Below are 14,762 nucleotides of genomic sequence, written 5' to 3' on the forward strand. Positions count from 1 at the left end.
AAAGATTGCAATTGTAAAAAGTGGTCATAAGTCACATTTTTCAGTGCCGAAGTCACTTCGAATGGTCCCTAAATGAACTGTTGTAAATCGAGGATTTCCTGTAGTGAGAGGTATAGCATAAAATGATAATTTTCCTGAAGTTGAAGGCTTCGGTGCAAGTCATTTTTAAACCTATCCAAAAAAAATATACTGTAAAATTCAGATTAGGAGTGCAAGTCAAAATAAGCAAGAATAATGGACACCTGTCCACTCTAGATGAGTTCAAATCAAAAGGACCAGATGATTTACATCCCAAAGTTCTGAAGAAACTGACAGTTTGCTAATTTTGTCACGTCGTCAAAGAATGCAACAAGATTTGTCTGGCCTGATCTGTTTTTGACAAACCCACGTTGGCTTCTGGTTATGACTTTGTTTGCCTGCAGGTGTTCGCAGATTCGTTGCTTATCTTTTCCAGAATCTTCCCAAGGTGTTGAGGTCAGGCTGATAGGTCTGTAGTTTCCTGGATCCATTTCTTTTCCTTTTTTGAAGATGGGAACTACATCAGCGCTTTTCCATTCATTTGGTAGTTCCCCAGTGCCCCAGGATAGTTGAAAAATATGTTTCAGTTGTTCTGAGATCACGTCTGCCAATTCCTTCAGAACCTTGGAGTGTAATCCATCTGGTAATCCATTTTAATGAGAAACTTCTTAACAGTGAGGACAGTTAATCAGTGGAACAGCTTGCCTTCAGACATCATGGGTGCTCCATCACCGGAGGTTTTTAAGAAGAAACTAGACAGCTACTTATCTGAAATAGTATAGGTTGTCCTGCTTGAGCAGGGGCCTGGATTAGAAGACCTCCAAGGTGCCTTCCATCTCTATTCTATGCATATTCATTCATGGTCCTGGTGATTTGAATTCATCTAGAATGGATAGGTATTCTCTTACCATTTTCTTGCTTATTTTGACCTGCATCCCTATTCTTCATTTTATAGTATTTTTTTTAATAGGTTGGACTGTTTTTTTTTTGCTTCTCTGTAAAGGCAGATGCAAAAAAATGAGTTAAACGCTTTCTCCCTGCTGCTTATCACCTTCTCTCCATTTTCTCCCCTTGATGGAACAATTGTTTCCTTGGGTTTTTGGTTTTTAGGTTGTTGGTTTTTTTGTTTGTTTCTTTACATGTTGAAAGAAGCTTTTATTTTTTGGTTATTTTTGATTTTAGTTTATCTTGGGCCTTTGCTTTCCTGATTTTATCTTTGCAGATTCGGGCTATTTGTTGATAATTCTGCCCTAGTTATGTGCCCCACTTTTCACTTTTTATACTTGTCCTTTTTGTCTCTCAATTTATCAGAGTTCTTTATGCAGCCGGCTGGTTTCAACACTTCTGAGGTGGTTTTCCCCTTGAGGCTTTATATCAGTGGTGGGATTCAGCCAGTTTAGGCTGGTTTGGGTGAACCAGTAGTTAAATTGCTGGCTGCCCCTGCCCCTTCCAGGAGTCCCCAGGCACCCCATTTTGGCTCCCAGGTAAATGCAGGGAGGCCTCCTAGGCTCAAAACAGGTTGCAGGGGGACGGTGCCCCCCCGTGACCCGTTCGCTTCCAGGAAGCTTCAGGAAAGCTTCCTAGGCCCATTTTTGCTTGCCAGGAGGTTTCAGGGAGGCTTCCTAGGCCCATTTTCATTTCCCAGGAGGCTTCCTAGGCCCATTTTCGCTCCCAGGAGACTTCAAGGAGGCTTCCTAGGTTCATTTTCGCTTCCCAGGAGGCTTCAGGGAGGCTTCATAGGCCCATTTTTGCTTCAGGGAGGCTTCCTAGGCTCATTTTCACTTCCCAGGAGGCTTCAGAGAGGCTTCCTAGGCCCGTTTTTGCTTCCCAGGAGGCTTCTGGGAAGCTTCCTAGGCCCGTTTTTGCTTCCCAAGAGGCTTCAGGGAGGCTTCCTAGGCCCGTTTTTGCTTCCCAGGAGGCTTCAGGGAGGCTTCCTAGGCCCGTTTTTGCTTCCCAAGAGGCTTCTGAGAAGCTTCCTAGGCCCGTTTTTGCTTCCCAGGAGGCTTCAGGGAGGCTTCCTAGGCCCGTTTTTGCTTCCCAGGAGGCTTCAGGGAGGCTTCCTAGGCCCGTTTTTGCTTCCCAAGAGGCTTCAGGGAGGCTTCCTAGGCCCGTTTCCACTTCCCAGGCGGCTTCAGGGAGGCTTCCTAGGCCCGTTTTCACTTCCCGGGAGGCTTCCTAGGCCTGTTTTTGCTTCCCAGGAGGCTTCAGGGAGGCTTCCTAGGCCCGTTTTCGCTCTCAGGAGGCTTCAGGGAGGCATTCTAGGCCCAAAATGGGGCACGGAGAGGGTGCAGCGCGGCCCATTTTTGCTCCCTGGGGGGTGCAGGGAGGCCTACTAGGCCCAAAACAAGGCACGGGGGGGCGGAGCTCCCCCCCCCCCGCAGCCCGTTTTCGCTCCCAGGGGGGTGCAGGAAGCCGACTGCTGCCTGTCATACCCCCTGGCCACGCTCACCCAGCAGAGAACCGGTTGTTAAATTATTTGAATCCCACCACTGGTTTATATCCATGGGATCCTTCTCAAGCTCTCTCTTAAGTTTATTGAAATCATCTCTATTAAAGTCCAAAACTCTAGTTTGACTTTGTTCTATTGCTTGTGCTTGCATAATGTTGAATTCCAGTGTCGCATGATCACTCCCTCCACTTGCCAAGATTCCTATAACTTCATCACCTTCTATCATTTCATCTCCGTTAGTCAGAATTAAGTCCAGTATGGCTGACCCTCTAGCTCCTTTCTCTATCTTTGGGGAGACAAAGATGTCTGTTAAGTTTGTCAGGAATTTGTTTGATCTTCCATTAGGTGCAGAGTTTGTCTCCCAGTTGATGTCAGGGTAGTTAAAGTCCCCCATTACTAATGTGGTGTGCTTCCTACCAGGATGGATAAAAATCAATGATTTTTTTTTAAAAATCAAAAAAATAAGATTTTTTTTTATTTAAATCGGATTTTTTTTTATTTAAATCGGATTTTTTTGATATTTATCGAATTTATTTTAATAAAAAACTTTTGGGGTAAAAATCTATCGTAAGATAGTTTTCTATTTAAGATACATAAATAATTTAGTTTATTCAGCATGAAATGGAGCTTAGTTATGTAGCATGAGGCTGTATATTCTGCAACACTGGGACTATCGGTGAGTCAACAGTGGGTCAAAGGAGGAGCAGAGATGACAGTTGCTCTTTAAAAATTATGATTTAAATCGAGTTGATTTAAATCAAGCCTTTTTACTAGTGATTTAAGTCATGATTTAAATTGTGATTTAAATTGTGATTTAAATCAACTCGATTTAAATCAAATCCACCCTGCTTCCTACATTCCTTAATTAACTGACTAGCAAAAAAATCCATCTATTTCCTCTGTTTGTTTGGGTGGCCAGTAATATACACCTGACCCGAATGCATTCAAGGTGATTTGCAGCATTGCTCTACTCTATTTCTGTAGAGATGTAGTTATTTTTTATATATAGTGCAGCTCCACCTCTTCTTTCATTAGGTCTGTTTCTTTTAAACAGTTTAAATCTTTCTAGCTATGTATTCGATTCATGGCTTTCATCCCACTAAGTTTACCTGATGGCAACAATATCATATCTACCCTCATATGTTTGGATTTACAATTCACCCTGTTTATTCCTCATACTTTGTGCATTGGTGTGTAGGCATCTGAGTTCTTTTTGATTGACCCTGTCTTTCTTTTCTACATACAGTAATTTGTTTTGTGTCTGAATTCCCCTTCTTCCTTACCGCCTATTTTGTACATACATTTGTACCTTAAAATTGTAGTCTCCACCTTTCCAGCTTTGCAAACTGGCAGCAGTAATGATGGGGAGAGGAGATGGTTCTGTGCGAATGGCAGGCGTACACAGCTCTATTTGCATGAGTGGTGGGCTCGCACACATGCCACTTGCACAAGTGGAGCTTCGCATGTGCACACGCTCACCTGTGTCTCATGCAAGTGGAGCTGCACACGTACATGCTTGCTTGCCCACTGCTTGCACGGCCCAATTACAAATGGGCCATGCCTCAGAGGTTGGAGATCCCTGCCTTAAAGTAAGTACATACAGATGTGTTGGCTCAGTGGCTAAGACACCAAGTTTGTCGATCGAAAGGTCGGCAGTTCAGCGGTTCGAATCCCTAGTTCTGTGTAAAGGGGTGAGCTCCCATTACTTGTCCCAGCTTCTGCCAACCTAGCAGTTCGAAAGCACGTAAAAAATGCAAGTAGAAAAATAGAGACCACCTTTGGTGGGAAGGTAACAGCGTTCCATGCGCCTTTGGCGTTTAGTCATGCCGGCCACATGACCACGGAGACATCTTCGGACAGTGCTGGGTCTTCGGCTTTGAAACGGAGATGAGCACCGCCCCCTAGAGTCAGGAACGACTAGCATGTATGTGCAAGGGGAACCTTTACCTTTACCTTACAGACGTTTGTTCCTTAAAAGTGGGACAGAAAAATGTGCCAAGAGATGCATTTGAAGTGGGTCAGCATAGCTCCCTAGAGGACCTATTCTTGGATAGTCCCTCCCTTCATCCCCAAAGCCAGGGTGAGAGACAAGGGGGAAATGGGCAGACTAGGAATGGTGAAATGTAGGTTTGGCTCCCTTTCAGTCATGAAAGTTCTTTTGGGTAGGGGTCCCCAACCTGTAGGCCACGGTCCACTGCCGAGCCGTGGCTTCTTAGCCACTGGGCTACGTGAGTGGCTGACCAGTGCATGCATGTGCACACACACACACACACACTCATGCTAGTGTTTTGAGTGTCACAGCGAGCGTTGCAAGGCACTAGCGTCACGCAGAGCATCGTGCAGCTTCGTTCACTCATCCATTTGCTTGTAAAGGCGCCTGCCCTCTCCCCTCCAGCCACCAACCCAGAAAGGTTGGGGAACTCTGCTCTAGGGGTCTGAAGCAGTCTTCTCTCAGTTGAGCCTACCTCTCAGGGTTGTTTGAGACCAGGGGTCCTCAAACTTTTTAAACAGAGGGCCAATTCACAGTCCCTCGGACTGTTGGGGGGCCGGACCAGCTTGGTGGGTGTGGCTAGGTGGACATGTGACTGGGCGGGCATGGCCAATATAGCAGTCCATTAAACAATACACATAAATTAAACTTTGTTTTGCTCGTGGGGGTGGAAAGAAGGTTAGTGAAGAGATGTGGCTGACTTGGGGGGGGCGTGTAAGGGACTTCTGTTTGTGTGTCTTTTTAGCCTCCGCGCATCCCGTTTTTGGCCTCCTCTGCCTCCAGAAGGCAGGTGGGGACCGTGGGTAGGTGGGGCAATGTGAGCGGAGCAGCCTTGTGGTCCCGCACAGGCCAGATTAATGACTTCGGCGTAGTTTGAGGATCCCTGTTGTAGACGTAAATTTGAGGTTCTCATTTGATCTCATCCCTTTCTCACTCTGTGGCAGGGTGGATTTGATTTAAATCGAGTTGATTTAAATCATGATTTAAATCACTAGTAAAAAGGCTTGATTTAAATCAACTCGATTTAAATCATAATTTTTAAAGAGCAACTGTCATCTCTGCTACTCCTTTGACCCACTGTTGACTCACCGATAGTCCCTGTGTTGCAGAATATACAGCCTCATGCTATATAACTAAGCTCCATTTCATGCTGAATAAACTAAATTATTTATGTATTTTAAATAGAAAACTATCTTACGATAGATCTTTACCCCAAAAGTTTTTTATTAAAATAAATTTGATTTAAATCAAAAAAATCCGATTTAAATAAAAAAAATCTGATTTTTTTTTTGATTTTTTTAAAAAATCATTGATTTTTATTCACCCTGCTCTGTGGTCATCATGGATCTAAAGATGTTAGAGTAAGGAGAGGGGGCAACCCCAAGTTCCCCAGTTTGTTATTTCAAAAGGCTTACCCCTCCCCCTCCCCGGTAAGCCATTGTGTGATTTCTTTGCTCAGGCAGATCATGTGAACGCAGCGTCTTTTGCTAACTTGAGGTTAAGGTTTTTACCTGCAACATGTGAATCAGGTCATGGTTTTTCACTTTGTCTGCAGGTAGAGGAGCTGCAATTGGGCTGCATAACAGCGTCTTCTGTTACAAGGGTCCATCCAAGCCCTTTGGGGGCTCGGCACCCCTCCTGTTTGGGCCAGTCTTTGTCGGGAAGAGAAAGCATTGAACTATGCCGTCGGAAGTGACCTTGCAGGACAGGCCAAACATGGCCGCATCACAAGCCGAGCTGGATCACAGATCGGAGAAGAAATCGGGGAAGAAGAAAGCCTGCCCAGAGGCCAAAAAGACTCCTTATCGTCTCCGGGGTTTGAGCAGCAGAGAACCTGAGGTGCAGAAGGTCCCGATCAAGGACCTGCCCAGTTCCGATGTCCGGCGAGAACACTTCCGGCAGTTCGCCTATCAGGATGCGAAGGGTCCCCGAGAGGTTTGCAGCCAACTGCACGATCTTTGCCACCAGTGGCTGAAGCCGGAGATGCACTCCAAAGCTGAGATGCTGGACCTGGTGATCCTTGAGCAGTTCCTGGCCGTCCTGCCCCCGGAGATGAAGAACTGGGTGCGGGAATGTAAGGCGGAGACCAGCTCCCAGGCGGTGGCCTTGGCCGAAGGCTTCCTGCTGAGCCAAGCAGAGGAAAAAAGGCAGCAGGTGAGAACAGAGCCTTGAGATGGTTTGCTTGATCATACCCTCAGCTGCTTTCTGCTCACTGCATTTTAGAGTAGAGTAGAGTAGAGTAGAGTAGAGTAGAGTAGAGTAGAGTAGAGTAGAATAGAATAGAGTTGGAAGGGACCTTGGAGGTCTTCTAGTCCAACCCCCTACTCAGGCAGGAGACCCTATACTATTTCAGACAAATGGTTGTCCAATCTATTCTTCAAAACCTCCAGTGTTGGAGCATTTACAACGTCTCGAAGCAAGTCGTTCCACAGGGAAGCTAACTTAACATATGCAGTGATTCACTTAACAATTGTGGTGAGAAAGGTCATAAAATGAAGCCAAACTGACTTAACAACTGTCTTGCTTAGCAACAGAAATTCTGGGCTCCATTTTTGGGTGTAGGTCAAGGACATGTAAACAAGTTACAATATTAATGGTGAATATTCAACCAGACTTCCCCCCCCCCTCTTTTCAGCTACAGGTAATCCTCAATCCTCAAAATTGAGCCCAGAATTTCTGTTGCTAAGTGAAACATTTGTTAAGTGAGTTTGCCCCATTTTACGACTTTTCTTGCCACTGTTGTTAAGTGAATCATTGCATTTGTTAAGTTAGTCACACGGTTGTTAAGTGAATCTGGATTCCCCCATTGACTTTGCTTGTCAGAAGGTGGATTTTGATTATGGGACCATAGGGATGTGTTCTGCCCCAGCTACGGATCCCAAAGAACACAGCACACACAAAGTTTGTACAAAACTTAATTTACTAAAAATAACTCAAGTCTTTTTCAAAACAAAGGCTGTTAATAAACTTTCTTAACAGCCTACAAGAAACCAAAGATAAAGTAATCACAATCTTACGAAGGTTGGCAGAAAGCCCAGAAGCAATTTTGCAGAGAATCCAGACGCGAAGTAGAGTGAACTAAAGTTGTTCCCTACAACTTGCTTCAGTCGGCGTTCCTCCTTAAATAGGCTAAGGGAGTGGCCAATTAGCCCCAAGCCTTACTCTCGAGGAGACCTCCTCCTGAGGAGCCACTCCTGCCTTTTGGCAGCTCTGCGCATCCGTGCATCGAGAAGAGGCTCCTCCTCTTTGTCCTCTTCACTTAAAGGAGCTTCTGGAGGTTCTGAAGGCCCTGGCTGAATCCCCTGCCTCTGGCACCACATCTTCTCCAGCCTCCTCATTGTCTGACTTGGGTGCCAGCTGCACAGGCTGCTGGCGCAACACCACACCAGCCTCCTCGCTGTTAGAATCAACTACAATCCGCACAGGCCGCTGACGGGCCACAACAGGATGCTACAATAGTCATATATATGAAAAATGGTCATAAGTCACTTTTTTCAGAGCCGTTGCAATTTTGATCAATCACTAAATGAGCTGTTCCAAGTCGAGGACTATAACAGAATAATAGAGTTGGAAGGGACCTTGTAGGTCATCTAGTCCAACCCCTCGCCCAAGCAGGAGGCCCTATACCATTTCTGACAAATGGCAGTCCAATCACTTCTTGAAAGCCTCCAGTGATGAAGCTCCCACAACGTCCGAAGGCAACTTCTGTTCCCTTGGTTGATAGTTCTCAGTGTCAGAAAATTTTCTCCTTATTTCTAGATTGAATCTCTCCTTGATCAGTTTCCATCCATTATTCCTACTACCTGTATTTCTTTTCTCGTCTTTCTCTTTGGTCTTTGAGGGTTTATCATTTTCTTTTTCTTTTGAAGGACCAAGTTGTGGCAGAACCCACCAACTTTCCCAGGGTAGGAAAAAAAGCACAAGGGCCTCATCCCAAGCCACCTGTAAGGCGGATCAAGCAAGAAGTGGACAAGATTGCCATTCCATTAGGTAAGTGCTTGGAGGCTATTTTCCAGTTTTGCCTTTTTGCTGGTAAGCGTAACTAAAATTATACCAAGCGCTTTTCTGTTCTGAATCAATGCAAACGTAAAGCTGGGTTAGACAGCTATTTGAAATTGGGGGCATATTTTGCAAGGGTTCTCCCGAAAAGGCTGTCATGGTGAGTCTATAGAAATTCCCTGTCTTCTAAATTCATCTCTACCCATTTCCTTTCCTCTGGTTTATCCATTGGTACCATCTATTCCATATTGCATAATATTTAGAGTCCTCCTTATCCTGTAACTCTAAAGTTAGTTTGTCCATTTCTGCCCATGTATATATTTTTTGTATTAGGTCCTGGTCAGTTGGCAGTCGATCGCTTTTCCAAAATTGTGCTAGCGCTAATCTTGCCGCCGTGATTATATGAAGTATTAGATATTTTATGTCATTTCGGATGTTCTTTTTAATCATGCCTAATAGAAAAATCTCAGGTTCTAATTCAATTTCATAATCTGTTATTTCTCTTATCCATATCCTTACCTTGTTCTAATATTTCTTAATTACCGGGCAGAGCCACCAAGCATGGTAAAAAGTTCCCTGTGTTTTTCTGCACTTCCAACAGGTCGGATTTACATTTGGGTACATTTTCGCTAATCTTGCAGGGGCCAGATGCCATCGATACCACATCTTATAATGATTTTCTTTGTAGGCTACCGATTTTGTCATGCTGTAGTTAGTTTCCCACACTCTTTCCCATTCTTCTAGCTGTATACTGTGCCCAATGTTTCTCACCCATGCTATCATCTGCCCTTTAACTAATTCTTCTGCCAAATCATATTCAAGTAAGTATTTATAAATTTTCGAAATTAATTTCCCTTCTTTAGATTCTAATAATTTATCCAATCTGTTTTGTTTCAAATCTATTCCCCCCATGGTGAGTCTGTAGAAATTCTCAGTCATCCAGATCATGGTTGTCCCAAAAAGGTGCTTTTTCAGGAGGCAACTAGACTTCCTTGTTTTTTCTTTGAAGACGTTTCGCTTCTCATCCAAGAAGCTTCCTCAGCTCTGACAGGATAGTGGGGAATGGATAAAACATCTTTGGGACTGTCATGGTAAGATAGTCAGGATCATAAAAAGCTCTCATGGCAAAAGTGGAATGCTGTTTTTCCCAGACAGAAAACATGGGATGACAAGGAAATAAATGTATTTTATTGGGTTGGTTTAGATTCATGTATTTCAAGCATGGCCACTTTAAGACAAGTGGACTTCAACTCCCAGAATTCCCCCAGCCAGCATGGAATGATGAACGATGAATTCAGAATGCTGGCTGAGGGAACTTCGAGAGTTGAAGCCCACCCCTTAAAAGTGCCCAAGGTTGAAAAACACTATATAGACATAGTCATCCCAAAGGTGCTTTTTTTTCAAGAGGCAACTGGACTTTCTGGTTTTGCTCTGAAGACATTTCGCTTCTCATCCAGGAAGCTTTTTCAGTTCTGAAGAATGTGTGAAAAATGGTCATGAGCCACAGTTCTGAAGAAGCTTCTTGGATGAGAAGCGAAAACGTCTTTAAAAAAAAAAAAAGGAAAAGAAAAACCAGAAAGTTCAGTTGCCTCTTGAAAAAAGCAAGCAAAAGCAAACGGTTTTTGCCCTTTAAACCCCTCAAAACAAAAGACATCAGGGTTTTTAAAACATGTTTGCCCAATTAGAGAACCATTGCAGAACCCTGGATTTTCTTTATTGTAGGGAGAAACAGTGTGGAAGAGAAAGGGGCTGGACTAGAAGTGGGAAGAACCAAGTTCTGGTTCCTCTAAACTGCAGAAGCTCCCTGGAGAACCTGAATTGGTCCCTGTTTGAGAACCTCAGGGTGGGATATGGGTGGAGGTACTGGACCAGGAGTGAAGAAACCAGATTCTAGACACCTCTTGGGCACAGAAGCCCTCTGGCAGGAACTGAGATGGTCCCTCTTGCTTCACCCAGCCCCATTCCCAAACTTATTGTGGGAAAGGATGAAGCATTTTTGGCCCCATCTTTCTCAGAATGACCTCCGATCGTTCAGCTTGGAGGCTAAAGACGCAGGATGGCCTTCTCCAATTCGAAGAGACACTTGTTCGGCAGGCTGACACAAAGAGGCAGTCCCGGAACCAGCAAAATCTGGGGGCTGAGCAGGGGACAGAATGTATTTGCCCTCAGTGTGGAAGGGATTGCCACTCTCGAATTGGCCTTTTTAGTCACACTAGATGCTGTTTTAGGACCTCTTTCCAGAGCACAATACCATAGTCTCTTGAGACTGAAGGATGCCAATGAACTTTCTCAGAAGGACATGAGGGTTATTGAAGGTGGACTTTCATCGACATTTCTCTACCTTCATCGTAGAACCTGAGTGTTGAGCTTCGAATTGTATTCAGCTGCTTTCACTTTTACTGCTTCACAGCTTACCAACAAACCAGGGGAAAAGGGAGGGAGAGATTGGAATGTGCGTTCCAGACCAAAACAATAAACTATCTCATGGGAACCAAGGACATTCCATCAGGTGTCTGCCAGAGTCGTGGAGGTTTTCCCATAGCAACACCTGGACACCTAATCGGACAATGTGACCTGTACTAATGGGGGGAAGAGGATTCTATACTTTAATTATACGGAATTGCCCGGGAATCAGCCAGAGCTGGTTTTGCTTTCATTCTGTGCCGAAATGATGTTCTCAATAAAGTTTTGCATTAAGAGATTGGATTGTCTCTACAGTGCTTGCTTGGTTCAGTTCATCAGTTGGAACCTTTACACTGAGTTTGCCTTCCAGATCCCAGAAATCAAATCATCTTTGCATTTTTTTTTCTCTCTCTCTCTCCTAGGGAACAAACCACAGCTGGCCACTGGATGTAACCTACCTTCCTCACAGCTGGATCAGGTAAGGGAATAAACAGTCAGAAAGATAACTTGGGAGTCATCTCCTTGGATTAGAAAGAATTTTCTGCTGTCAGATACAACTTAGTCCTCAACTTACAACCATTCAAAGTTACAACAGCCCTGAAAAAAATGACTTATAACCATTTTTCACACGACCATTGCAGCATCTCTATGCTCATGTGATCAAAATTCAGACACTTGGCAATTGGTTCATATTTATGACAGTTGCAGTATTATGGGGTCACGGCAGGGGTGAAATGCTCCCAGTTCGGACCAGATTGCCCGATCCGGTAGTGATGGCGGCGGGTGGTTCGGAGAACCGGTAGCAAAAATCCCTGTGCCCCCCACCCCACCATGCCCAGCTGAGCCGCATGATCATCAGAGGCTTTTTTAAAAAACTTTTAAAAGCATTTTTTCTACAACCTCTTCCGATGAAAAAATGCTTTTAAAAGTAAAAAAAAAAAAAGCCTCTGATGATCGGGCGGCTCAGCTGGGATCATCAGAGGCTTTTCAAAGTATTTTGTTCTGCAACCTCTTGTCTGAAGAGGTGGTAAAAAAAATGCTTTGAAAAGTCTCTGATGTTCCCAGCTGAGTTCCCTGATCCGCAGAGAGGCATTTTTTAAAGAGCCTCTCTGACGATCCCAGCTGAGTTCCTGATCGGCAGAGCGGCTTTTCAAAGCATTAGAAAAAACGCTTTGAAAAATAAAATAAAAAAAAAAAGTTGGCCACGCCCACCCAGTCACATTACCCCCACCACCAAGCCACGCCCACAGAACCGGTAGTAACAGATTTTACATTTCAACCCTGGGTCACAGGGTCCCCTTTTACGACCTTGTGACAAACAAAGTCCATGGGGATGCCAGATTCACTTAACAATTATGTTACCGACTTAACAACTGCAGCGATTCATTTAACAACTGTGACAAGCAAGATGGGGCAAAATTCACTAAACCACTCTCTTGCTTAGCCACAGAAATTTTGAGCTCGGTTGTGGTCGTAAGTCGAGGACTACCTGGAGATCCCTAAAGAACCCTTTCCAAGGACCAAGGGGGCTCGTGTTCTGTCCCACTGGATCTTGAAGACCCCCGTTGGACTTTGCTAAGGAATGTTTTAATGCTTTAATTGTACGAAGCTGACATTTGCTGCTTTTTTAGGTGATGCTTGAGGAAGTCTCTGTGACTTTCAGCGAGGAGGAGTGGGCGCTGCTGGATCCAGACCAAAGAGCCCTACACAGAGATGTGATGGCGGAGAACAGTGGTATTGCCTCCTCTTTGGGTAAGTGTGATGACCCGGGGCACAGCACAGAGGTAACATAGGCAGCTGCCAGTTCAAACCGCTCCTTTTGTGCTCCAAATTTCCCCAAACGCTCCCACGTTTCTGGCAAGTCCCAGAGCAAAGTGATCACACACACTTCAAGCAGCCTCTGGCTGCATATAGTCCAGCCCAACACTATGAGCACCATGGCTGCCAGATTAGATTAGATTAGATTAGATTAGATTAGATTAGATTAGATTAGATTAGATTAGATTAGATTAGATTAGATTAGATTAGATTAGATGATGGATGGATGGATGGATGGATGGATGGATGGATGGATGGATGGAATGTAGAATGTCAGACTTCATTTTATAATTTACAAAAAATGTTTTTGTTTTTCCCTCCTGCCAGGAAGTGACTGGCCAGACAGTGAAAACGGAGAAATCTATGAGATATTGTTCGGAAAAATTGAAAGCGAGAAGGATGACAAGCAGAGACCAAACACCGAAGCCGGCAGAGTGAAGGATGAATCTCCAGGTTCTTACAACACCGAATTCTACGAGCTTCCGGTCCGCGAAAAAATAGAAGACGGGATCGAATGGAGCCAATGCCTCCTGTGCGGCAAAGCCTTCGACTGCCAGTCGAGCCTGATCGCTCACTGGGAGAGCCACACCACCAAGAAGCCCTACAAATGCCTGGAGTGCGGGAAGAGCTTCAGCACTAGGCAGTATCTGGGCTGCCACCAGCGAGTTCACACTGGGGAGAAGCCCTTCAAGTGCGCCAAATGCGGGAAGAGCTTCAGCACCAGGCAATACCTCTCCTGTCACCAGAGAATCCACACCGGGGAGAAGCCCTTTAAGTGTCTGGAGTGCGGGGAGACCTTCTGCTGGGCCAATTCCCTGACCTTACACCAGATCGTCCACACGGGAGAGAAGCCATTCAAGTGCCTGGTGTGCGGGAAAACTTTCAGCAGGAGCACCAGCCTTTCCTCCCATCAGAGGATCCACACGGGGGAGAAGCCATATAAATGCTTAGAGTGCGGCAAGAGGTTCATCCACAACACCAGCCTCACTTACCACCGGCAGCACCACACCGGCGTGAAGCCCTACAAGTGTCCCGAGTGCGGCAAAAGATTCAGTCACAGGACAAGCCTGACCTACCACCAGCGCAGTCACACCGGCGTGAAACCACACGCCTGCTTGGAGTGCGGGAAGAATTTCAGTACCCGACAGTACCTCATGTCCCACCAGAGGATCCACACAGGAGAGAAACCGTACAAATGCGCCGAGTGCGGGAAGCGCTTCGTCCACAGCACCAGCCTCAGCTACCACCAGCGCCTTCACCGCGGGGAGGAGCCCTTTCAGTGTTTGGACTGTGGGAAAAGTTTCATTACACGCCAGTGCCTGAATTCACATCGCCGAATCCACACGGGGGAAGAACCCTTCAAATGCCTGGAGTGCGGGAAGACCTTCCGGAGACGCACGAGCCTTATTTCCCACCAGGCTATCCACATGGGAGAGAAGCCGTACAAATGCCTGGAGTGCGGAAAGAGCTTCACGACAAGCAAGTACATCCTTTCCCATCAGAGGATCCACACCGGAGAGAAACCTTACAAATGTTTGGAGTGCGGACAGACCTTCTGTTGGGCTAACTCCCTCACCTTGCACCAGATAACGCACACGGGAGAGAAACCCTTTAAATGCACGGAGTGCGGGAAGAGTTTCAGCCGAGGCACCAGCCTTACCTCGCATCAGCGGATCCACACCGGCGAGAAACCATACAAATGTTTAGTGTGCGGAAAGAACTTCAGCACTAACAGGTACCTGACTTGCCATCAGCGGATCCATATTGTGGATAAAGCGTATAAATGCCTGGTGTGCGGGAAGAGCTTTAGCACCAGCAAATACCTCAGCTGCCATCAAAGAATTCACACCGGAGAGAAGCCATTTAAATGCCTGGAATGTGGAAAGAGCTTCTGTTGGGCATATTCCCTGACTTTGCATCAAAGAATCCACGCAGGTGAAGATGGATATAAATGCTAGGAGTATGACAATGACTCTGGTTTTGGATTTTTTTTTTATGTGGGGACGGAAGGATGAAGGAGCCCTTATCGTGGAAGGATTTCAGAGAAAAACTATAGAAATCATTGTGGAAAGAAATTTGTGTAGA

At 45.4% G+C, this 14,762-nt stretch overlaps 1 protein-coding gene across 1 annotated transcript in view; it reads left to right on the forward strand.

Moving 5' to 3' along the window:
- Positions 1–6,060: 6,060 nt before the first annotated feature.
- LOC139311826 (zinc finger protein 721-like) overlaps positions 6,061–14,762 on the forward strand; it is a 144,370-nt gene continuing 135,668 nt past the window's right edge. The window contains exons 1-5 of the mRNA XM_070936348.1: positions 6,061–6,611; positions 8,327–8,447; positions 11,282–11,337; positions 12,491–12,615; positions 13,009–14,612. Coding sequence (XP_070792449.1) covers positions 6,138–6,611; positions 8,327–8,447; positions 11,282–11,337; positions 12,491–12,615; positions 13,009–14,612 — 2,380 coding nt within the window. The 5' untranslated portion in view covers positions 6,061–6,137. The remainder of the gene's footprint in view (positions 6,612–8,326; positions 8,448–11,281; positions 11,338–12,490; positions 12,616–13,008; positions 14,613–14,762) is intronic.

This window comes from Pituophis catenifer, unplaced genomic scaffold, assembly GCF_029215685.1.
Source record: "Pituophis catenifer annectens isolate HBS135680 unplaced genomic scaffold, rPitCat1.0.hap2 SCAF_2, whole genome shotgun sequence".
In the NCBI taxonomy this organism is placed as follows: domain Eukaryota; kingdom Metazoa; phylum Chordata; class Lepidosauria; order Squamata; family Colubridae; genus Pituophis; species Pituophis catenifer.